General features: G+C 40.8%; 1 protein-coding gene across 2 annotated transcripts; it reads left to right on the top strand.

The window, feature by feature from the left end:
• Positions 1-288: 288 nt before the first annotated feature.
• On the top strand, positions 289-22,737 carry ZMYND12 (zinc finger MYND-type containing 12). 2 transcript variants are annotated; one of them, XM_063107005.1, is made up of 8 exons: positions 289-398; positions 8,910-9,051; positions 10,294-10,465; positions 15,103-15,272; positions 17,543-17,665; positions 18,692-18,803; positions 20,210-20,355; positions 22,615-22,737. In XM_063107005.1, exons 1-8 carry the CDS (start codon positions 289-291, stop codon positions 22,735-22,737), a joined length of 1,098 nt encoding a protein of 365 aa, XP_062963075.1. The 2 variants fall into 2 exon arrangements, with proteins under 2 accessions (XP_062963075.1, XP_062963076.1); XM_063107006.1 differs by lacking the exons at positions 289-398; positions 10,294-10,465 and having other exon boundaries at positions 8,958-9,051.
• The last annotated feature ends 539 nt before the right edge of the window (positions 22,738-23,276 follow it).

Genomic DNA, 23,276 nt, shown 5'->3' with positions numbered 1-23,276 from the left:
CCTCAGGAAAGAACTGGCTATGTTTGACCCTTACCGGCCACCGTAGAGACCTTTCTGGACCTGGATTTCATTGGAGTAAAACTGGTTATTTAACCTTTGCGACTTGTAGGTTCTGTGCTTTTTTTCCCCTCCCCCTCAAAAATGGACTCCAGTCGTCAGTCCAGCCACGCCTTTCTCCGCTGCCCTTGAAACATCCGGAACGAGGCTGTCTCGCGATCGTCACGTGACGTCGGTCCAGTGTACGTTCGCCTGGCAACCGTCCTTGAGACCGACATCGCTGCCTGCAACATGAACGTGATCTATCCACTGGCGGTGCCCAAGGGGCGCCGGCTCTGCTGTGAGGTGTGCGAAGCCCCGGCCGAGCGGGTGTGCGCGGCCTGCACGGTCACTTATTACTGGTAGGCCCTGCAACGTGTCACGTGGGCGCCTCATCTCTCTCCCTCTCTCCCAGTCACCAGTCTGGACTTGTGTGCCCTGCCTAAGCCATGACCCCAGGCTCTGCCGGGGACCTCTCAAGGAGGTTTCAAGACTCATGTGGCCTCGTCTGCCTCCTCTCCCCCTAATTCGTTACCAGATGTTTTTTGAGAACCTACTATGTGTTATGCGCTGTTCTAGGTGCTGAAGTTACCGGGGCACCTCGGTAGATAGTTCCTTCGAAGATCCAACATTCTAATGCGGGATACAGACAAACGGACAAACAGAAAACAAGATAATTGCAGGGAGTGGGAAGTGTCATAAGGCCATTAAAGGAAATGTGATGAGATATTGGGCAGACATCTTCTCCGAGAGTAAGACTATTGATCTGAAGACAGAGTAAGAGCATCCCTCCAGGGAAATGGCTGGGGGAAGAGTGACACTGGTAGTCTCTGAGGGAGGAAAGATCGATGTGTTTGAGGAACAGAAAGAAGGCTAGTTGGTCTGGTGCGCAGCTAAGATAGTGAGAGTGTAGGGAGGGTAGTACAAGATAAGATAAGTTTTCATGTATTTAGCATAACACCCCCTGACCTTTGCTTCAGATTAGACCCTGTTTTGTACCTGAGATAAAATAGCTAGGTTGCTGATATCCAAGAAGCTAGTCCAGAGCAGACCTGTTTTTAAAAAGTCATAATACATTCTGCATGACAAATGCTGTCACTCAGGGTGTGCTAAGCCCTGGGACTTCTAAGGATGGAAGCATGGTGACTGGGGCAGTATGTAGAAAAGTTTCTCTGAAGAAGTAACATTTGAGCTGAGTCTTGAGAGGTCAGTAGGAACTTGCTGTGTGAAGGAACAGTGAAGAAGGATGGGGCATTCCTGACATCCAACACTACTAGGGCAAATGGTGAAAGGACAGAGTTTGCTGAGAGCTGAGTAGAGATGGTATTAGTGGGGGCAGCACTTAATGATTTTCAAACTGTAGGCCAGGACCCATGAGCAGGTCATGAATAAACCACAATCAGCATTTAAAGAAAAAAATAGCATAAAATAGAGTAGAAAGTATCAGAGTAATCCTACTTGAATTGTTTCTTGAAACTTTTGCTTTTATGTTTTATGTGGCTGTATATGTTTGTACGGGTAAAATGTATTTCTTACTATGGGTTGAGTTTTTAAAAGTTTGAAAATCATCGTGATAGGTAGTAGTAGGAGTTTAAATCAAGAAGATAAGACAGTGACATGAGAACGAGGAGCTTGGAATTTATCTTCTGGGAAGCCGTGGGTGGTGTTGAGTTGACATGCTCTCATTTGTGTTAAGGAAAGATGACAGACAGACACTGGTGCGGAAGATAGATTGGAAGTAAGACACCGAAGGCCGCATAACCAATTAGAAGGCTGTTGCGATGGTCCAAGTGAGAGTGAATGTACTTTTCTCATACTGGACTAGATGTCCCTCCTCAGTGCTCTCACAGCACTCAGTACGTCCCCTATCCTAACACTTAGGACATGAACTGCAATTAATTGTTTAATTGCCTATTTCCCTTACTAGACTGTATGCCCCACAAGGGCAAGGATGGCATCTGTGTTTTCATGACTTTCCTCTATGGTCGCTTCATTGCATTTGGAATTCAGAATTTGTAACAGGAACTACAAAGCCCTGGTTACCTCTCTACTTTCATTTCCTACCACACTTACTCATCTTTTCCTTGCTACAGTTACAGAGAACTAAAGTTATAATTTGCTAAGCCCTTTCCACCCTCAGTTTCTTTATTCAGGCTGTTCCCTCTACTGGTAACCTCTCCTTCATACACAAACCTTCCTGGCCCCCTTTCATTCTTCAGTTCTCAGGTTAAACGTCATTTCTTCAAAGAGGTCAAATCCTAATCTAAACATCCTTCTCCCTCTCGCATTTTTCTCTCTCACAAGTACAATTTTTCTTCACTTTTCCTGTACTTTTATATTTTTGTGTTTACTTGCTTAATGTCTGTGTCTTTTACTAGACCGGGTGCCCACACATACCAGACACTCAATGAATATTTGTTGAATGAATGGATAATAAGCCTGTTAACTTGGGCAAGGAACACAGGGACAGCAGTGAGGGGGCAGGTGGTGGGTGGCAGATTCGGTTATGGACACAAAGTTTGAGGGGTCTTCAGATCACCTTGGGAGAGATGGCTAGTAAACAGCTGCAAATATAGGCCTGGCATTCAGGGGAGAGACTTAATCTCTTTGCCTGGTATGAGACTTCTGCCTTAAGACACCTCTGTCCTTTTCAACCCTCCAGCTGGAAGTAATTCCTTCTTTCTCTCAACTCACTTTGCAGTTACTGTATACCTCTCAGATGTTTCTTTTTTCCCTTCTTCATTTTAATTGTTGGCAAGCATGTTATTTCAATTTTATTATGCTCTGTTAATGCCAGATATTATGCTGAATGTGTGTACAAGGACTGTCATATGTGTGCTATCTTTTGATCTGTGTTGGACCTGTCTATGTATACCCCACTGTCTCTAGCAAAGTGCCTCAAAATAGGTGGTACTAATATTTGATGAATGTGTGAATAAATTATTATTTTCTATGTCCTCATCCATTTTTTTCTTTCTCTTCTTTCACTTGCTTTTAATTCTCTTTAAGGTCTTTTCTTTCTCTCCCCCCTTCCTCCTTTTCTCCAGATTTCTGTGCTCTTGTGTCCTGGAGATTTCAAGATTTTTCCATAAAACAAAACTGAGAAAATTGTTCTGTAGATTTTTATGGTTGGATATAAAGCATCTAGTATCATGCCTGGGACAAAGTTGGCACACAATAAATATTCTTTTTTACCATCGTAAATTTAAGGAATAAGAAGGAAAGTCAATTTGAATTTGCGAACCATTTTTTTTCTGCAAAAGAATTTTTCCCTGATTATAAATGTGATTCATGCTCACAGCAGAAAACTTGAAAATACAAAAAATAGGGGAAATAATCCATAATCCTATAATGCAGAGATTAATAACCTGACATTTTGTTGAATTTCTAGTCCCTAACACATTTATTTTACATACTATGTGTACTGTTGTGCATTTGTTCTACATTCGATTGTGAATATAATATGTTCCCAGTGAATAGAATGTTTTAAGGAAAGGTAATTTTATGAAAGTACGTACTGAAACATTAGTGACAGGTAAAAGAGGCTTTAGTACTGTAGGTTAGCAAATTATAGAAAATAGATAACAGTAATTTTAAATAATTTTTCTACTGGCCAGCTGCCAAAAAACAAAACAAGCAAAAAAAAAAAAAAAAAAAAAAAGAATTTTTCCTTTCATTTAACATATGGGGCACAAATTTAAATGCATTCACTGGCCAGGAGGAGAAAACAAATGTTGAAATGGTATTCAATAATAGAAGGCAAAAAGATCTGTGGCAAATTGTAAAATAAATGCCCTGCTTAAAGATGTTCAAATTCAGTTTTAAAGAACATAATGATGGCCAAACAAAACATGTCCGGCTCACAAGCTACTTCATTGTGAGCCCTGATTGAAAACATATTTATCAACTCCTTCTTTATACGTGGCCCTGTGTTGGGTGTAGACACAAGCTAGCAGAAGGAAGGAAATATTAAAGATTAGATCAGAGATAAATGAAATAGAGAGAAGAAAAATCACAGAGAAAATCGATAAAACCAAAGTTGGTTCCTTGAAAACATCAACAAAATTGACAAAACTTCAGCTAGACTGGCCAAAAGAAGAAGATTTAAATTACTAAAATCAGAAATGAAAGTGGGGACATTACTACCAACATTGCAGAAATGACAGAGGTTATAAGAGAATACTATGAGCAATTGTACGCCAACAAATTAGATTACCTGTATGAAATGGACATATTCCTAAAAAGACAAACTACCAAAACTGACTTAAGAAGAAATAGAATGTCTGAATAAATTTATAACAAAGAGATTTAGTCAGTAATCAAAAAATTTTCAACAAAGAACAGTCCAAGACCAGATGATGTCACTGGTGAATTCATCCAAATGCTTAAAGAAGAATTATTCACAAACTCTTCTAAAAAAGTAGAAGAGGAGATAACAATTCTTAACTCATTCTATAAGGCCAATGTTATCTTGATACCAAAACCGTACAAAGACATCTCAAGAAAAGAAAACAACAGACCAATTGCCCTTATGAATATAGAAGCAAAAATCTTCAGCAAATTGCTAGCAAACAAAATCTAGCAGCACATAAAAAGGATTATAAATCATGAACAAATGGGATTTATTCTAGGAATTCAAGATTGGTTCAATATACGAATATCAATCAATGTAATAAACAATATCAATAAAATAAAGGCAAAAACTGTATGATCGTCTCAATAGATTCAGAAGAAGCATTTGTCAAAGTCCAACACTCTTCATGATAAAAATACCTAGAATAGAAGAGAACTTCTGTAACTTGGTAAAAGGCATCTATGAAAAACTCATAGAGAAACACGTAGCTGACATAATTCTTAATGGTCAAAGACTGAAAGCTTTTCCCTCTAAGAGCAGGAATGAGAGAAGAATGTCATTTTTACTACTGCCGTTCAACAATGTATTAGAAGTTCTAATCAGGGCAATTAGGTAAGAATAAAAAAAAAGGTATCCCGCTTGGAAGAGAAGGAGTAAAACTACCTCTATTTGAGATGACATTTGTTGTGATGGTTAATTTTATGTGTCAACTTGACTGAGCTAAGGGATGCACAGATAACTGGTAAAACATTATTTCTGCATGTGTCAGTGAGGGTGTTTCCAGAAGAGATTAACATTTGAATAGTAGACTTAGTAAAGAAGATCCCCCTCACCAATGTGTGTGGGCATCATTCCAATCCATTGAATGCCCAAATAAAACAAAAACATTGAAGAATGGTGAAATTTGTTCTCTCTTCCTTTGTTGGGACATCTATCTTCTCCTGCCCCAAGATATTGGAGCTCCTAGTTCTTGAGCCTTGGGACTCCAGAACTTATACCAGCAGGCTCACCTCCCCACTCTTCCACTGCCCCCAGTTCTGGGTCCTTTGAACTTGGACTGAACTACACCACCAGCTTTCCTGGTTCTCTAGCTGGCAGATAGCAGATTGTGGGACTTCTCAATCTCCATATTCATGTGAGACAAATAAATAAATACTGGTTCTGTTTCTCTGGAGAACCCAGACTAACACACTTGTATATAGAAAACCCTAAGGAACTCACAAAAATAACATAAATTTTATGATAGCTAATCAATGAATACAGCAAAGTTGTAGGATACAAAATCAATACGCAAAAATTAGTTGTATTTCTATACACTAGCAATGAACAATCTGAAAATGAAATTAAGCTGTTTTCATTTACAATACCATAAAAAAAATTTCTTAGGAATAAATTTAACCAAAGAAGTACAAAACATATACACTGAAAACTACAAAAAATTGTTGAAAGAAATTAAAGAAGACCTAAATAAATGGAAAGATATTCTTCATTCATTGATTGGAAGACTTAATATTATTTAAAACAACATTCCCCAAATTGATCTATAGATTCAATTCAATCCCTATCAAAATTCCAAAGGCCATTTTTGCAGAAATGGACATGCTGACCCTAAAATTTATATGGAAATGCAAAGGACCTATAATAGGCAAGACAATCTTGAAAAACAACAAAGTTAGAGGACTTACACTTTTTAATTTCAAAACTTACTGCAAAGCTACAGTAATAAAGGCAATGTGGTACTGGCATACGGATGGACATATAGGTCAACAGAATAGAATTGAGTGTCCAGAAGTAAGACTGTACATCTGTCAATTGCTTTTAAACAGAGGTGCCAAGACCATTCAATGGGGAAAGAAGGATCCTTAACAAATAGTGCCAAGACAACTGAATATTCACATGCAAAAGAATGAATTTGGACCCCTACCTTACACCATATACAAAAATTAACAATATACAAAAAGACCTAAATGTAAGACCTAAAAATATAAAACTTATAGAAGGAAACATAGTTGTAAATCTGTGTGGCCTTGGACTAGTAGCAGTTTCTGGGATATGACATCAAAACCACAAGAAAACAAAGACAAAAATACATTAGTTAGTCACTATCAAAATTAAAAACTTTTGTGCATCAAGAAAGTGAAAAGACAACCTATATAATGGGAAAAGATATTTGCAAATCATTTATCTGATAAGGAATATGTAAAGAATTCTTAAAATGCAGCAATAAAAAGACAAAAGACCCGATTTTAAAATAAGGGCAAAGGATTTGAATAAACATCACTCCAGAGGGGCTGGCCAGTTGCTTACTTGGTTAGAGTACAGTGTTATAACACCAAGGTCAAGGGTTTGGATCTCTGTACTGGCCAGCTGCCCCCCAAAAATTACTCCAGAGAAGATATAAAAATGATGAATATGGGCCGGCCCCATGGCTCACTCGGGAGAGTGCAGCGCTGGTAGCGCTGAGGCCGCGGGTTCTAATCCTATATAAGGATGGCTGGTGTGCTCACTGGCTGAGCGTGGTGCAGACCACACCAAGCCAAGGGTTAAGATCCCCTTACTGATCCAAAAAAAAAAAAATGGTGAATTAGCACATGAAAAGATGCCTAACATCATTAGTCATTAGGGAAATGCAAATCAAAACCACAATAAAATACCACTTCACATCCATTAGGATGGCTATCATCAAAAAGAAAAAAATTAAGTATTGGTGAGGATGTGGAGAAAGTGGATCTCTCATACATTGCTTGTCGGAATATAAAGTGGTGCAGCCACTGTGGAAAACAGTTTGGCAATTCCTCAAAAAGTTAAACAGAGAGATACTGTATGAACCAGCAATTCCATTCATAGGTATATCCCCAAGAGATTGAAAACATATGTTCATACAAAAACTTGCACATGAATGTTCATAGCAACGTTATCCATGACAGCAAAAAAGTGGAAACAACGTCCACCATTGGACAAATGGATAAACAAAACATGGTACGGTATATCCATATAGTGGAATATTATTCAGTAATAAAAAGGAATAAAATATTTATACACACTACAACATAGGTGAACCTTGAAAACATTATTCTAAGTGAAAGAAGCTGGAGATTAAAGGCCACATACTGTCTGTTTTCATTTATATACAATGTCCAGTATAGGCAAATTCATAGAGAAAGTAGATTAGTGGTTACTGGGCATCAGTGTGAGGAGGGAAGAATGGGAATGACTGCTAACAAGTACAGAGATTCTTTTCTGGGTGATGAAAATGTCCTGGAATTAGATAGGGTGATAGTTATACAAATTTGTGAATATACTAACACTAAATAGTATACTGGAAAATGGTGAATTTTATTGTATGTGAATTATATTACAATTAAAATGAAAAAAATATGTGATTGGAGGAAGGGTCAGAATTGGGTAATAGATTTGTGAGTCATTCATAAATGCATTTATCTGAGGTATAGGAGAGGATATTTTGTAGGACTGCTGTCCAAAAGAATTTTTCTGCAATGATACAAATGTTCAATATATGTGCTGCCCAACTGAGTGTTTAAAAATAGTAAATATGCACATATAACAGTCAATAGAATCTTTTTTTTTCTTTTTATATTTCTTTTTTTTTTTTTTTTGTCTTTTTCGTGACCAGCACTCAGCCAGTGAGTGCACCGGCCATTCCTATATAGGATTCGAACCCGCGGCAGGAGCGTCGCCGCGCTCCCAGCGCCGCACTCTCCCGAGTGCACCACGGGCTCGGCCCAACAGTCAATAGAATCTTAAGTGAAGTGGTATAGAAACTGTAAACCAAACTGTTACAGTGATTCTTTCTGGAAGGATAAAAAACACTGACTTTGGAGTATAAGCTTGGAATAACCTTAATCTTTCCACACCTGTGCTTCTTTACCTTTAAAATGGAAATAGGAGATTTTGTTTTGTTTTCAAAGAGTTAAATAGCTACGTGCAAGATCACCTGCTGCACCACTGGGGTGGGTGGGGAGACAGTCACTGTGCATTCTGTGTGAACAGCCTCCCCAGCACCCAGGAGACAATGCTAGTGGTACTACATGGTGTCAGTGGGTTATAGGAAAACGTGTTTGGGGAGTGTCTTCTAGGGCCTCATCAAATGTAAATTCCTTTCACTTCTCCAAGAAAAAGACCCTCAAATCCATCATCGTCGGTGTTCAGACATTTTAAAAATGACTTTAGAACAATGTAGAGTTGAAGTTGCCTTTGTTGTTATTGATTAAGCAGAATAGCCACAGCATGCCTGTATGACTTCGGAATGTGAACGTACACGTGCAGAAACAACATTCTTCCACCACCCCTCCCCAACCCCAACACAGTTTTTACACCATCATATAACCACATGAAAAAAAAAAAAGATTTGTGTGTTGGAAATGGCTTTGGTCTCTCTGCCTGGTTTGTGTTGGGCCTACTTTTCTGGTGTTTAGGGCTAGGCAAGTAGGAGGGCCAAAAGAACCTTACATCAGGCCAATGATAAACATAAATATAAATATCATGTTTTTATCGTCAGTGGTGTGGTGCATCAAAGAGCTGACTGGGGCAGCATCCATGAGAAGATATGTCAGCTCCTGATTCCACTGCGCACTGCCATGCCCTTCTACAATTCAGAGGAAGAACGGCAGCATGGCCTGCAGCAGCTGCAGCTGCGGCAGGTAGGTCCTATAGGACTGTTACAGGGTTAACTCATGGATGCAGTGAAACTGTCCAGGACAGGGGTTGAAATGTGTTGTAACCTCCTTGAGGGCAGAGACTGTTTTATATCTTTATATCCTCAATACCATAGTCAGTTGTTTTCCACATATTTACTAAACACTCACTGTGTTGGTTTGCAAGGGCTGCCATAATAAAATACTGGGTAGCTCAAACAACAGAAATTTATTTTCTGTCAGTTCTAGAGGATGGAAGTCCAAGATCAAAGTGTCAGCAGGTCTGGTTTCTTCTGAGGCCTCTCTCCTTGGCTTGCAGATGGCCACCTTCTCACTGTGTCCTCACGTGGTCCTCTGTGAACATGCATTCCTGGTGTCTGTGTGTGTGTCCGATTTCCTCTTCTTATAAGGACACCAGTCAGATTAGGTTAGGGTCCATCCTAATGGCCTCATTTTAACTTAATCACCTCTTTAAAGTCCCTATCCAACCCTAGTCACATTCTGAAGTACTGGGGCTTAAGGCTTCAACACATAAATCTGGGGGGGACATAATTCATCCTGTAACACCCACACATGCAAAGTACTATGATAAGAGCCTGGCCACATAGTAGGAGGTTAAAAAATGATGTATGAATATACTGGTGAATATGTAAAAGAAATTAGCAAAATTAGTTCCTATTATTATGGCATTGATAGCATCTCAATTACTCTAAAAAAAATTAGGCCTTTATAAGCCATAAATCTCTAAACATCAGATAAATGAATTTTAGTAGTATGAAACTTTGATATGGCCTTAGAACAATACAGATTTAAAAGTTGTTTCTGATAACAGGTAGGCAGGATAATACTAGAAGGTATAGTGAGATGTTTCTCTCAAAACTAGCTCAAATAGAAAAGCAGAAAGTTTTAGATTATCCTGAGACATGATAGCTTTACTAAACCAAAATTTTATTAGAACTACAAGAATAATACTTATTTATTCATCTAATAATTTTATATTGAACATCCATATATGCCAAGCACTGGACTAAGATGAAAAGACACATGTCCTGGACCTTGAGCAACTCACAGTCCAGAGTTTGCCTTTTTATGTCACCTATTTTGGGTCTCACGTCCACCTCACTACAGGCAGACTCACTATGTACCTTCAACCAGTTCATTAGGTATGGGCCTTATCTCCAGGTGTATCTATTCACATTTGCTTTTCCCATTAGACTGTCTCAGATGGTTGATTTCTCTCTTCCACAGAAGTATTTGATTGAATTCTGCTACACCGTAGCCCAGAAATACCTCTTTGAAGGAAAACATGAAGATGCTGTCCCAGCAGCTTTGCACTCTCTTCGATTCCGCATGAACGTGCATGGCCTGAGTTCAGTAGAACTTGTGCCTGCTTACCTGCTGTTGGCCGAGGCTAGCCTTGGTGAGTAAAACTGACTTGAGACCCCCTGGAGCCCTTAAGAAGTTCTATGGTGGGTCATACCAATGACCAGAGTCCAACCTTGACGGTGGCACCAGGACTTCTTTTGTGGAAGACCAGGGTTGCTGTAAACCTTAGCACAGGTAGGGAAGGAGATGTCACAGACTTTTGGCTACGACTGGCAGAAATCCACTCAACCTGGCCTATGTAAAAAGAGGAAATTTATTAGGATGCTGGAGTGTTGTAAGGGAGCTGAGGCTTCATGAGGGACTAGAATTGGAATGCTGTAAGAAACCAAGACGGTTGCCCTCCATTTCTCTCTCTTCGCCCTTGTGTTTTGCCTCTGTTTTTTCTCTGGGTATCTGCTTGATTTTCCCCCTCTGCAGACCGGATTTTTCTACCCTATGCTCACTGCAGAAGACAGCTACCGCAAAATGTCACATGTAGTTTTTCAATTTACATGTCCTCCAGTTTCAAGATGGGTAATAAAAACTAATTAGCATCTGATTTCCAATCACAAATTCCTAGAAGATAGAATTTTGTTGACCCAGCTTGAGTCATCTACCTTTGTTCCCCGGGGTCAGGGTCACATAGTTCAGAGATATAGGAACTCACCCCTATAGATGGGAGAGGTAATTCTGAGAGTGGGGAGCACATACTTATCAGACACCTACACAGTGGCTACTACAAGAGGAAAATTAGCATTTTGAGAGGAATTAACATCCTTGAGCATCTACAATGTTATAGGCACCGTACTACTACTTTATATACCTTAATAGCTACCTTTTTTAAAAACTTATTTTTTAAAGTAAAACTGTTGGAAATACAATATAGCTTTTTCCCCCCTAAGCCATGTGAGAGTAACTTGCTTACCTGATGCCCTATCCCTGTAATGCTTTAGTGTGTATTTCCTACAAAAACATTCTCCTTTACAAGCACCATACAGCCTCATATATTGTCACCTACTGAGAAAACCTCTTTCAGGTTTCTCGAGTTTTCCCAATAACATCTTTGTAGCAAAAGGATACAGTTCAGAATCACGCTTTTTGTTTTGTTTGCCAAGTGTCTTTAGTCTTCTTTCTATTTCTCAGTCTTTCCTTGACTTTTATGACCTTCACACTTTTAAAGATTACAGGCTAATTATTTTATGAAGCATCTCTCAATGTGAGTTTGTCTGATGTTTCCTCATAACTGGGCTGAGGTTATGGATTTCTGGCAGGAATATCACAGAGGTGATATGTGTTCTTCTCATTCCATTCTATAAATTGGCATATTTTCAATTTTTTCCATTACTGATGATGTTCATTTTAATTATTTTATTAAGATGGTGTCTGTAATGTTACTTTTTCCTCCCCTTTCTAACTAATAAGTATTTTATGGGGAGTTATTTTGAAACTATTTAAATAATCCATCCCTCATTAAACTTTCAATGGGTTTATTTATTTGATAAAGGCTCTTGGTTTCCTATTTTATTCAGTGGATTATAATTCATTACTACCATTCATTTGGTGCTCAGACTGTCCCTGATTTGGCGAGTGACAGCCCCCATTCGAGCTGGCTTCCACATCTTCTTGATACATTGCCATTGTTCTTTAATTACTTTCCTGCTTTCTGGAACATAACCCCAAGGAGCCCTGATTTCTTTAAGTGAAAATGAAATTCAGAAACCAAGAGCTGTGCACTAGACGTACTCATTGCTATTGGAGTATTGCTGTTCTCAGCCTTCTCAGAGGGCAGAATAAGGGAATGTGTGTAAATATAATCATGTGTGTTTATATACATCCGCATTACATCTATATTTATTTCTTTATCCATATATATGTCAATATCTATATGACCACAAGTCTATATCAGTACATCCAAGTCCAGTGCAAAACCACAGGGTTCAATCTAATTTTCTCCCATTCCATATATTTAATCAGTTCCCCTGTATGAACCAATCCCCGTCTCCAACCCTATCCCTTCCCCCTTGCAGATGCCCTTCTCTCCCTCCGTGGCTCTGACGCCCCATTCTGCACGGCCGCTTCTGCACGGATCCCCTCCTCACTTCTTCAGGCTCTGACTCCCTGTACCAGGCCATTTACCTGCAGGATTGCTCTCCTCACCCCGCTTAGGTCTGACACTCCATTCTGGACCATCCTTCCTCCAAACTAATGTAAAGAGCACTGGACAAGGAAATACAGCCCAGGTTCTGTCTATCTCTGACAGTGATTAATTATGGAATTTTGGAAAAGTCAGTGCGGCGTAAGTCCCATCATCTCTCATTTGGACTACTGCCTGCTAACTGGTCTCCCCACATCTTCTCTGGCCTCCCTCCAATCTGATCTCAACACAGATGTGATCAAATTGCTGCCCTAAAGACAGACCAAATTCCTAAAGCAACTTACAAGGCCCTGCTTGTTCTAGTCCTAGCCAACTCTCTCACCTCACTTCTTTCACTTGTCTCATTTGAATTCTTTTCTCTGTCCCTTCCAGTTACACTGGCCTTCTCAGGATTCCTCAGAGGCATGGTGGTGGTCCTTGTTCTGGAAGGCTCTTCTTTAGCCACTCTCTCCACTTTTCCTCCCCTCTCCTTCACCTAATTAACTCCTCATCTCCTGATCTGTTTTTGGTGCCATTTCTGCTGCAGCATCCGTCACACGAAATACCTCACACCCAGAGCATGCTTCCTCGTGTGCAGAATGCTGGCTCAGTAGTCTTCTGTTCCATTCTGACAACCTCCCTAGCAAGCAAGCAGGTAGGCAGGCAGCTATTACATCTTTTTACAGCTAAACCAAAAGTTTGAAGTGTCAAGAGTATTTGAATATTAGAAATAAAGTGACTTTCTTTTCTCTTACCTTCTACATCTTTTAGTGACTGTGCGTTGTTCATTCTCTCTCCTTGTGGCTAATCGTAGCTACTCCATCTCTGTTCACTGACCTAGTTCGGGCCCTTAGCAGTGCTCATCAAGTCAGTGAACAGACATGGAGTAGCCACTCTCCTTCACACTTTGTGCACCAACATCACAGACCAATATATAGTCCTCCAAACGTAGCATACTATTTCATATCTCCTTGACTTACATGTGCCATTGCCTCTGCCTGGGATGCCTTCACTCTCTTATCTGTCTGGAAAATGTCTATTCATCCTCAAAGCCCAGCTCACTCTGCTGACTGTGCCTCTCCCCGCCCCACTGTTCTTCTCCACCCCATCCATACAATCAATCATTTCCAGCTCTCTGCCACTTCCAACACTTATGTTTCTGTGTTGCTCTTATACTGTGTTATATTTGTTTCCATGCAGCGCAAGCCTTCCCCCAACCTGTCTGTGAGTTTTCCAAGGGTAATAGCTTTAATTTATCTTTGAATTCTCATCACTCAACACAAGGATTGGCACATAAAAGGTATTAAATATGCATATATATATTTAGTGGATGAGAATTTAATACTTGTAAATATTATAAATTGTAAATATAAATTGTAAATGACCTCATGTCACTGGAGATGAGAGAAAGGACCAGGGTCAGATGTCTCAGCAGAGGCTGCGGCAGTGAACACACGCTGAAGGTGCACCTAGGGAATGCCAGGTGCTTCGGGAACTGGCCCGTACACATGGTCTCATTTAAGCCCTGGGGCAGCCTTGAGAGGTAGGTGTCTTACATCATCTTTCACATGAGGAAATAGACCCAGAGAGATCAGAACAGCAAGAAGCTCATACAGTGACCAAGCAGCAGAGCCTGGTTTCAAACCCAAGCCCTGCTGTGTGCACCAATCCCTGGGGCTCAGATGTTCCTGCTTCCAGTGGTCCTGAGGGTAAGGCCCACATTTGCTCCCTGGATTGAGTCCCAGAACCACCTGGAGAACCTGGCAACAGGTGCCACTCTCTACCCAGGTGCCACTCTTTGCCCAGACAAGTAGAGCGAGTCACCCCACCCCAATTACAGGAGAGGACAGTGGGAAGAGGTGGAAGGAGCTCCTGCTGTTTCAAGAGGCCTCCCAGCCACAAGACCTAAGCTGTACATTCCTGGCCTTCAGTATATATATTTTTAATCGAGATATAATTCACATACCATAAAATTCACCTTTTAAAAGTGCATTTCAGTAGTTTTAGTATGTTCACAAGGTTGTGGAACTATCACTGCTATCTAATTCCAGAATATTTTTATCACCCCTAAAAGAAACCCTGTAACTGTTAGTTATTCCCTGCTGATCTCCATACCACACCTCCTACCCCCACCTTACCCCAGTGCCACTGGCCATCACTAATCTACTTTCTGTATCTATGGATTTGTTTATTCTGGACATTTCATATAAATGGAATCATACAATATGTGGCCTTTGGTGTGTGAATTTTTTCACTTAGTATAATGTTTTCGAGTTTCATCTGTGTTGTAGCATGTATCACTACGTCATTACTTTTTATAACTGAGTAATATTCCACTCATGGATATGGATATACCACCTTTTGTTTATCCACTCCTCAGCTGATGGACGTTTAAGTTGTTTCTATTTTTTGGCTATTATGAGCAAGTTATTATGAACATTAGTGTACAAGTTTCTGTGTGTCAATAAATATTGGAGTCAATGGGTGATGTCTCATATCTCATCATGTGTTCTTTGGCCAGGATATGAACTATAACCTTCTCTACTGCTTTTGGACAGGTCTAGGCCAGATCGTTCAGGCTGAAGAATATCTGTCCCAGGCCCAGTGGACAGTCCTTAAATCAACTGACTGTAGTAATGCCACCCACTCTTTACTGCATCGGAACCTGGGACTGCTCTATATGGCTAAGGAAAACTATGAGGAAGCCCGTTATCATCTGGCCAATGACGTAAACAAGCTAAATTATAACACCTGGATGTTTCCTGTAACAGCTATTTCGTTGTTTTTTTGTTTTATTTTGTTTTGTTTTTAACTGAGCATTTCTCTAAAAACTTTCTGTTCCTAATTGACCATTTCGTGGGGTATTAGCAAGAGCACAATTCTGACTATCTGAGTTCAAGCCTTTCCACTTCCTGGCTACGCAGCCTTGGCCAGGGAATATCTTCCCGAAGCCTCAGTTGCTCTGAGGATAATAAAGGGAGACAGAGCCGCATCCTGAGAAGGGCTTTGCTTCTAGTCCCAGCTCTGTTGTATCACTAGCCACCTAGTCTTGGACAAATTATTTAACCTCTTTCATCACCTGTAAGATAGAAATCATAAAATAGTCTCTGCCTCATTGGGTCATTGCAAAGATTAATAACAGGACAATATATGTACAGTACTTTGGCTATTATTTTTTAAAGTAATATTAATGTATCTACTTCACAATGTGGTGATTAAATTTAAATGAGGTAGCTGTATAAGAAAGCACTTAAAAACTATAAAACTCTGTACAAATGTTATATAGGATGATGAGGGTGATAACGGAGCCATTCTTTCAAAATTTATGAGGTGTCTATTAGGATTTCAGTATTGAAAAATATTACCAGAGAGAAGAGTTCATGAGCCTGAAATCTGGGTTAAGTTAGGGTCAGACTGTAGTCTGCATGAGGGTTGGTTCTCTCTTCAACCTCTCCACTGGCCTCTCCACCAGGCAAGCATCCCTCTTGTTGCCTGCCACTGCACAATGCCCATAAATTCATTCTTATGCTGATTATTCTCCATATCTCCCTATCCCCCTACCCCAAATTCACTTTCTGTCCTACTTTATGACCTGGGAAGCTGACCTCTAGGAACCACACAACCTGGACTCTGTTGTCTGGCTTTGGGTGGGTTTGGAGAAAGGGAGGCCTAGCAGAGGGGTGGAGGGTGGGAGGAGAGAGGTTGGGGTATTTATTCTCTCTGCTGCCTTTCTGCCGCACCCCAGCTCTGGCAGGGGCACGGTTCCTCTGCGGCCTTCTTCCCTAGTGCTAGCTCTCACCGGGCCCTGGTAACCCTGTTCTCTCCCCTTGCTTTTGCAGGTGTAGAGATGGTGATAGTCTCTTGTTGTTGGTAGTCCCTAGTGCTTCACTAGCCCTTGTTGGTTCTTTAACCCTTCCACGTCTCAAATAATTCTTCCATTAAACTATCTTCAGGCAATCTGAGGGTTTCGTCTACTTCCACCTGGCCCCTAACTAACACATTCCTTCATTTGCGTTTCCTCTCTACACTCTACGTTCTCCAGCAAATTAATATGCAGAAGTACATTCTGTCTTGAGCTGGGCCACATGGTTAGTAATTAGATCAAGCTCAGATTCCTCAGCCTAGCTTTTTAAAAACACTTCATTGATACATACCATCAATTCAATGATTTTTAGTAAATTTACAGAGATATGCAACCATCAGTACAATCGAGTATTAGAACATTTCCATTACCCCAAAGAAATCCCTCCTATCCATTTGTAGTCCCATCCCAGCCCCAAGCAACCACTTTCTGTCTCTATAGATTTGCCATTTCTGGACATTTTATATGTAATGAATCATATGTGGTTTTATGCATCCGACTTCTTTTTACCTAGCATAATTATTTTGAGATTCATCCATATTGTTGCATGTATCATAGTTCATTCCCTTTATTGATGAGTAATATTCCATCATCTGGATATACCACAATTTGTGTATCCATTCATCAGTTGATGGACATTTTGGTTATTTCCACTTTCATCTATTATGAATAATGCCGATATGCACGTTTATGTACAAGTCTTTGCATGGGCACGTGTTTTCATTTCTCTTGGGTAGGCACCTAAAAGAGGAATTGCTGGTTTAACTTTTTGAGAAACTGCCAAACTGTTTCCACAGAGTCTGCACCATTTCACATTCCCACCAGCAGTGTATGAGGGTTTCCTTTTCTCCACATCCTCTCCAACACTTGTTATTTTCTGTCTTTTGATTCTAGCCATCCTAGTGGGTGTGAAGTGGTATCTCATTGTTGTTTTATTTTGCATTTCCCTGTTGACTAGCAAAGTTAAGCATTTTTTCATGTGCTTATTAGCCATTCACATATCTTTTTGGAGAAATGCCCTTTCTTAAACTGGGCTGCTGTAAAAGTCCTTTATATGTATTCTGGATACAAGTCCTTTATCAGATACATGATATGCAAAGGGAACTCAAGCACTCTCCTTCTTCTTCCTGCTACAGATTTATTTTGCCAGTTGTGCATTTGGAACAGAGGACATCAGAACCTCAGGAGGCTACTTCCACCTGGCTAATATCTTCTATGACCTTAAAAAGTTGGACCTGGCAGACACATTGTACAACAAGGTGAGCTGGGGAATGTGGGATCTGAGCCTTGACACTTAGACTTGGTATCTTACAACTAGTGTCAGGCCATTCATGAGAGACATACCATAAAAAGAGGCAAAGAGAAATGAAATGACTTGTCCAAGTTTACATAGCGTTATACATGATATACTCCACTTTTCTTCTTGTTTCTCCACTTCCAAAATAGACTAGTCCTTAGCATCCCTAGAGTGATTAACAAATAATAACAAAGGGTCAGTACGAACCAAATCCTTCCACATAGACTGCTGTACACTCTGTCATACCCATAGGAGCAAGCTAATGTGGGCACATTGAGGTGTGCGATAGAGAAGAAGAGATTTTCGAGGGAAATTTATTGCTGCAAGTTCCTGTCACAGGATTAAAGAACAGGACAGTACTTAAAATTTCCGTCTTTACATGTAAACAATTTTAAACTGTTTCCAATATATTAAAATGTTGGTATGTTCATACAGTAACACCTCACTTAGCAAACAACGATTTCTGTGTGTGATACAGGCTCTCATGCTGTGACCGTTGATTCACCTTTTAGACCCATTTCTTAGGAAGAGGCATTTTGGTGTAGTTGAAAAGAAATGAGCTTTGGTGTCAGGCAGACCTGAGTTTAAATCCTGGCTATACCACTTACCAGCTCTTATTAGAAGTCAAGTGTGATCTTAACTTCTCTGAGCCTTAGTTTATTTACATTTAAAATGAGAATAATGTTACTTCAATTGGGATGCTGTAAGGATGGAAAAGTTAAGTGTTGTATGAACTCCACAACACTAGCCATTGTTTTCAGACCCCGGCGGGGTTGCCCCCAGTTGAGCCTGCCACGTGCCCTCTGCAGCCCATCACTTTAGCCTGCCCCATTTGAGCTCCTAGGGCTTCCTCTGCCTCCAAGCACAGTAAGAGAGGGAGCCTCCAGACTGTCAGGGAACCTGGCCAGATGTACTACTCTCCCCACCTGGTTGGTCCAATGGCTGAGGTCTGGCCTGCTGGTCTGATTGCCATCTTCTTTCCCAACAGGTCACTGAGATCTGGCATAAATATTTGAACAACCACTATCAAGTCCTCTCAGAGGCTCGCCTCCAACAAATAGATTTACTGGGAAAACGATTTGAGAATGACACTGGATTGGGTAAGTGGCAGTTCTCCCTAGAAGGCAGAGCAGTGACTTCATCCCACCTAATACACAGGCTTGCCCCAAGAGGGAGAGCAGCTGTCCCTGTCATGGAGCACATCCTAGCCATCTGCCTCATTTTGCTGATGGGGAAAACTGAGACATGGAAATCAAAGAAATTTTGCCAGTGTTGGGAATAATTCAGATCCCTATCATCACAAACAGACTTTAAGGACACTAATAAGGGACAGATTTGGAGGAAAAAGGACCCCATAAGAGCCCCTTGTGATTTCTGCAGAGCATCTGTTTCTCATGTGTTAGAACTCTAGGGCACATAAGCCAAGGTAGACTCTGCACAGAAGTTTCATTGCTGATTTGTTCTGGTGCCGCCTCCTCCTCTTCTACGGAACAGTGAGTGTCTCAGTGGCAGGGCCAAATGGGATCGTCTCCATGCCCAGGCTCAGCAACGGGCTGAGTATTGAGTAGCGCTGTACAGCATCATACCCTCTGCGACAATAAAAAGAGACAGAGGATCTAGTTTCTGCTCAAAAGAGACAGTGCAACCGGTGATACAGAACCTGTGTGCAATAACAAAAGAACATTTCTATTACAAGATGTGTCCGAGGATAAACACGTGAGGACAGTTGGGTGGTAATGAAGAAAGAAGATTTTTTGGAGGAGAGGTTTTAAGCTAAGACTTTAAAAATTAATAATTTTATTGGGTTTTCTCTCATTTTAAAAGCAGTTCATGTTACAACAGAAAATTTGGAAATCATAGATATCCAAAGATAGCCAACCTTAACATGATGGTGTGTGTCCTTTTTGTGTTTTTCTCTAAGCTTAATACTTAAATAAGTGCTTGTAAGTACTTGGCCCATAGTAACTGCTTAATAAATGGTGGCTAAAGTAGGATCAAAAACTACTGGGGAAAATAGTAAACAGACTCACATGGAAAAGCAGAGGGCTATTGCTTAAGCATCTTTGGACTAGGGGAGAACTAAGCTGCAGCTGCTGCAAGAAGCCTCCCTACCCTGGCTCCCTCCTCTTAGCTAAAGAGCGGAAGCCAAATTGGACCAAGTGAATTCAGCTGTGACAGACTCCCTGTCTTTGGGAACTCAAGAGATCTAAAGTTCAGGACTCTGAAAGAGAGAACTTTAGCAACTTTGGGGCCTGTGGGAGTGAGCATTTTTTTAGGTTACTCTGATGATAACATACAAGGCAGGGCTGGAGAGCTGGCTGAAACTGTCCCCCTTCCCACTCTCCATGTGGAGGCAGCCCTCCAGGTATAGAACTTGCTGTGGCTTGTGTCAGTGCCCCTGCCAGGAGGCCTCAGCGGGCCAGGCGCCCTAACAGCTGAGTACTTGTGATGAGGACAGGCTCGGCTACCCAGGGCCTGTTTTTTCTTTCCTCTTCCTCCAATGCAGATGAAGCCCAGGAAGCAGAAGCCATTCGGATCCTGACTTCAATCTTGAACTTCCGAGAATCTACATCTGACAAGGCACCCCAAAAAACTATCTTTGTTCTGAAGATCCTGGTCATGCTTTACTTTCTGATGATGAATTTGTCAAAGGCAAGTTTCCCTAGAAAATCAGCATGTCTGAAATGCAGGAAGAAATTCACGTAGTAGAATTCAGCTGTGTTTTGCTCAATTCCATTAGCTTTTGCTCTCAGAGCAAGCCCCCACACCAAAAAAGTTCAGATGCTCATGACATTTCTCAATTTTGAGTCTAGCCTGCATACGGTAGTCCCCCCTTATCCTTGGTCTCACTCTCTGTGATTTCAGTTACCCGCAGTCAATTGTGATCTGAAAACATTACAGTATTTCGAGAGAGAGAGAGCACATTCACATAACTTTTATTACAGTATGTTCTTATAATTGTTCTATTTTATTATTAGTTGTTGTTAATCTCTTACTGTGCCTAATAAATTACATTTTATTATAGGTACATATTATAGGAAAAAACATACATATAGGGCTTGGTACTTTGCACGTTTACAGGCATTAAGTGGGGGTCTTGGAACTTATTTCCTGCATATATCAGGGGACTACTATAATGGAAACTGGATTGTTGTCTTCCCTCAAGTGGGCCTTCCCAGGGTTGCATAGATAAACTGAGTCTGGGACAGCGCCAGGAAGACTGCAGAGCAGGAGGGCTCTAGGCAATCCTTGGAAGATTGACATGACAGCTCTAACTACACTCAGTTACTGAATTTCCTTTGCTGCAGGAATTCAGGCAGAAATGAATTGCCATGAAATGATTTAAAAGGCAACTGTTTCTGAGTACTTATTACATGCCAATCACTGGCCTAAACCCTTTACATAGTTATCAGATTTCTCACACCAACCAACCTTATGAGGTGGGCATTTTATTACCCCCATCTTACAGATAGGAAACTGAGGCAAAGAGAGGGTCAGTTATTTGCCTAATGTTGTGCAGACAGTAAGTGGCATATCTCAGGTTTATTGATTTATTGGTTGACTGATTCATTCTTTCAAATATTTATTGAGCACCTACCATTTGCACAGCACTGTGCTAGGGACTGGGGATACAGTGTCAAACAATCGGACAGTTCCCTGTCTCCATGGAACTTATTGTGACTCCCCCTCCTCTAAATAAACAAACAAGTAAGCATAGAAACGTAGTAATTTCAGATAGTGAAAAGTGCCATGAAGAAAAATAAAGCAGGCAGAGGGAGGGAGAAGGGGCTTGTTGGAGGAGGCCTTTCGGTGTGGGTAACATGAGAAAATTTAAAATTTCCTCCCTCCCTTCCTTTCCTCCTTCTTTCCTTTCTTCAGCAAACTTTTTCAGAGCACATACTATACGCCAGGGCCAGGAGGAGCTCACAAGGAGGAGCCAGCAAGTTGTAATAGAGTGTGATAGCAAAGCCCTGGGAACTGTGGGAGGACAGAAGAACACTATCCCTGTCTGGAATAGGGATAGGAATGGTTAGGGCATAGGGAAGAATTTCCATTGAATTTTCAAATTTACATTGGACAAAACCTCTTTTCTACAGTGCAGGGTCCAATTTCCACTGTGTACTCAAGGAAGTAATTACCCCAAGGTGTGCTAAGGGTGTTAGATCTACCAGAGGTGCTTGGACAAAAAGGGACACATCTGTATGTCAAGATTGGTACCTCATTTCTATCAGGTCTTTACTCAGTTGTCTTCTTTTCAGTGGATCTTTCAGCATCCTCCCTGTCTACAACTGCAAAACCCCACTACACTGCCACCCCAATGCTTCCAATTCTCCTTTCTCACTTCATTTTTTTCCTTATCTTATATTGCTTTTGAGATACTATCTTGTTTATTGTCTCTCTCCCCTGTTATATTGTAAGTTTCGTGCAGACAGGAATTTCTGCCTATAGTCACAGTACCTGGAAAATAGTAGCCATTCAATAAATATTTACTGGAAGGGAGAGAGGGAGGGAAACCAGAGACTGTCCCAAGATGTCCTGTAGAGCCTACGTCCAAGTCAAACCTCTGGGCCACATGGCCCCCAGGACTGCCCCAGGATGGTAATTTACTTGTGGCACCTATCACCTCTGTGCCTTCCAGTGTTGGTCTGTAGTGCTCTGATTAAGATCCTACAAAGATCTCACTTTGCTAAGAAGGTGCACTTAGTTTGTACTTAGTTTGTCAAGTCAGGTGGGATTTCTAGGGCCCTAAGGGCCCTGCATGTTTTCACAGGCTTATCGACAAGAGCTCAGTGGCTGGTGTGAGGATGTGATGAATTGTCTCCCATGTTTCTGGAGTTGAGCACAGATGGGGCTTCCCAATCTTATGTTTTTCTGTGACAATTTCCTTTTATCACTGTGATTCTATTTCAGGCACAGGAATATGCCGTGAGAGCCCTGAATCTAGCCAAAGAACAAGAGCTCAGTGTCAATGAGCAAAGCACTATTCAAGAGCTATTAAGACTCATCTCAGCTGAAGACCATCCCATTACTTAGTGATTCATGACTCTGTGTTAGGGGCTGTTCAAGGGCCTACTGAACATCTAATGTATTCCAGCCCTGCACAACTGCTTTGAGATACTCTGGATTGCTGAAGTTTCCACCCTCTTACCCTGGGACTGCACTCATAGCTGTGATTTTATTCTTACACAGCATATATGAGGGAACATAGAACTTTAGTCACAGAAATCAGTAATACTGTCGTTTATCATGACCTTTGTATGACTTTGAGAAATGTGTAGTCAAGTCACTAACATGGTATTTGTAATTAAACTGCAGATAGTTTGTTGTATTTCCCAGAAGTCTCCCAGTGATGCATGTTTCACAGGTCTTTGCCAAAGGAGGGGCAGGGAATAGAGCTATATTGAAGCAGAGTTTCTCTATTCTTAATTCTATACTGGAATTAAGTTAGCATTAATCTGAGGTAGATGGTGATTCAAATATCTATTATAACTTCTAGAGCAATCACTACAAAAATAACTCTTAAAAATAGTTAAAAATCAACAAAGGGATGAAAATGGCACACTAAAAAATAT

Source organism: Cynocephalus volans, chromosome 8, assembly GCF_027409185.1.
Source record: "Cynocephalus volans isolate mCynVol1 chromosome 8, mCynVol1.pri, whole genome shotgun sequence".
Lineage (NCBI taxonomy): Eukaryota > Metazoa > Chordata > Mammalia > Dermoptera > Cynocephalidae > Cynocephalus > Cynocephalus volans.
The sequence above is the reverse complement of the archived record's forward strand: the minus strand, read 5'-3'. Positions and strand labels throughout refer to the sequence as shown.

Excerpts from the sequence above, each read along its gene's own strand:
- ZMYND12 (XM_063107005.1), top strand. The coding sequence starts at position 289 with ATGAACGTGATCTATCCACTGGCGGTGCCCAAGGGGCGCCGGCTCTGC. Across the intron at positions 9,052-10,293 it reads AGCAGCTGCAGCTGCGGCAG|AAGTATTTGATTGAATTCTG; the intron begins GTAGGTCCTATA and ends TCTCTTCCACAG. Across the intron at positions 15,273-17,542 it reads GTTATCATCTGGCCAATGAC|ATTTATTTTGCCAGTTGTGC; the intron begins GTAAACAAGCTA and ends TTCCTGCTACAG.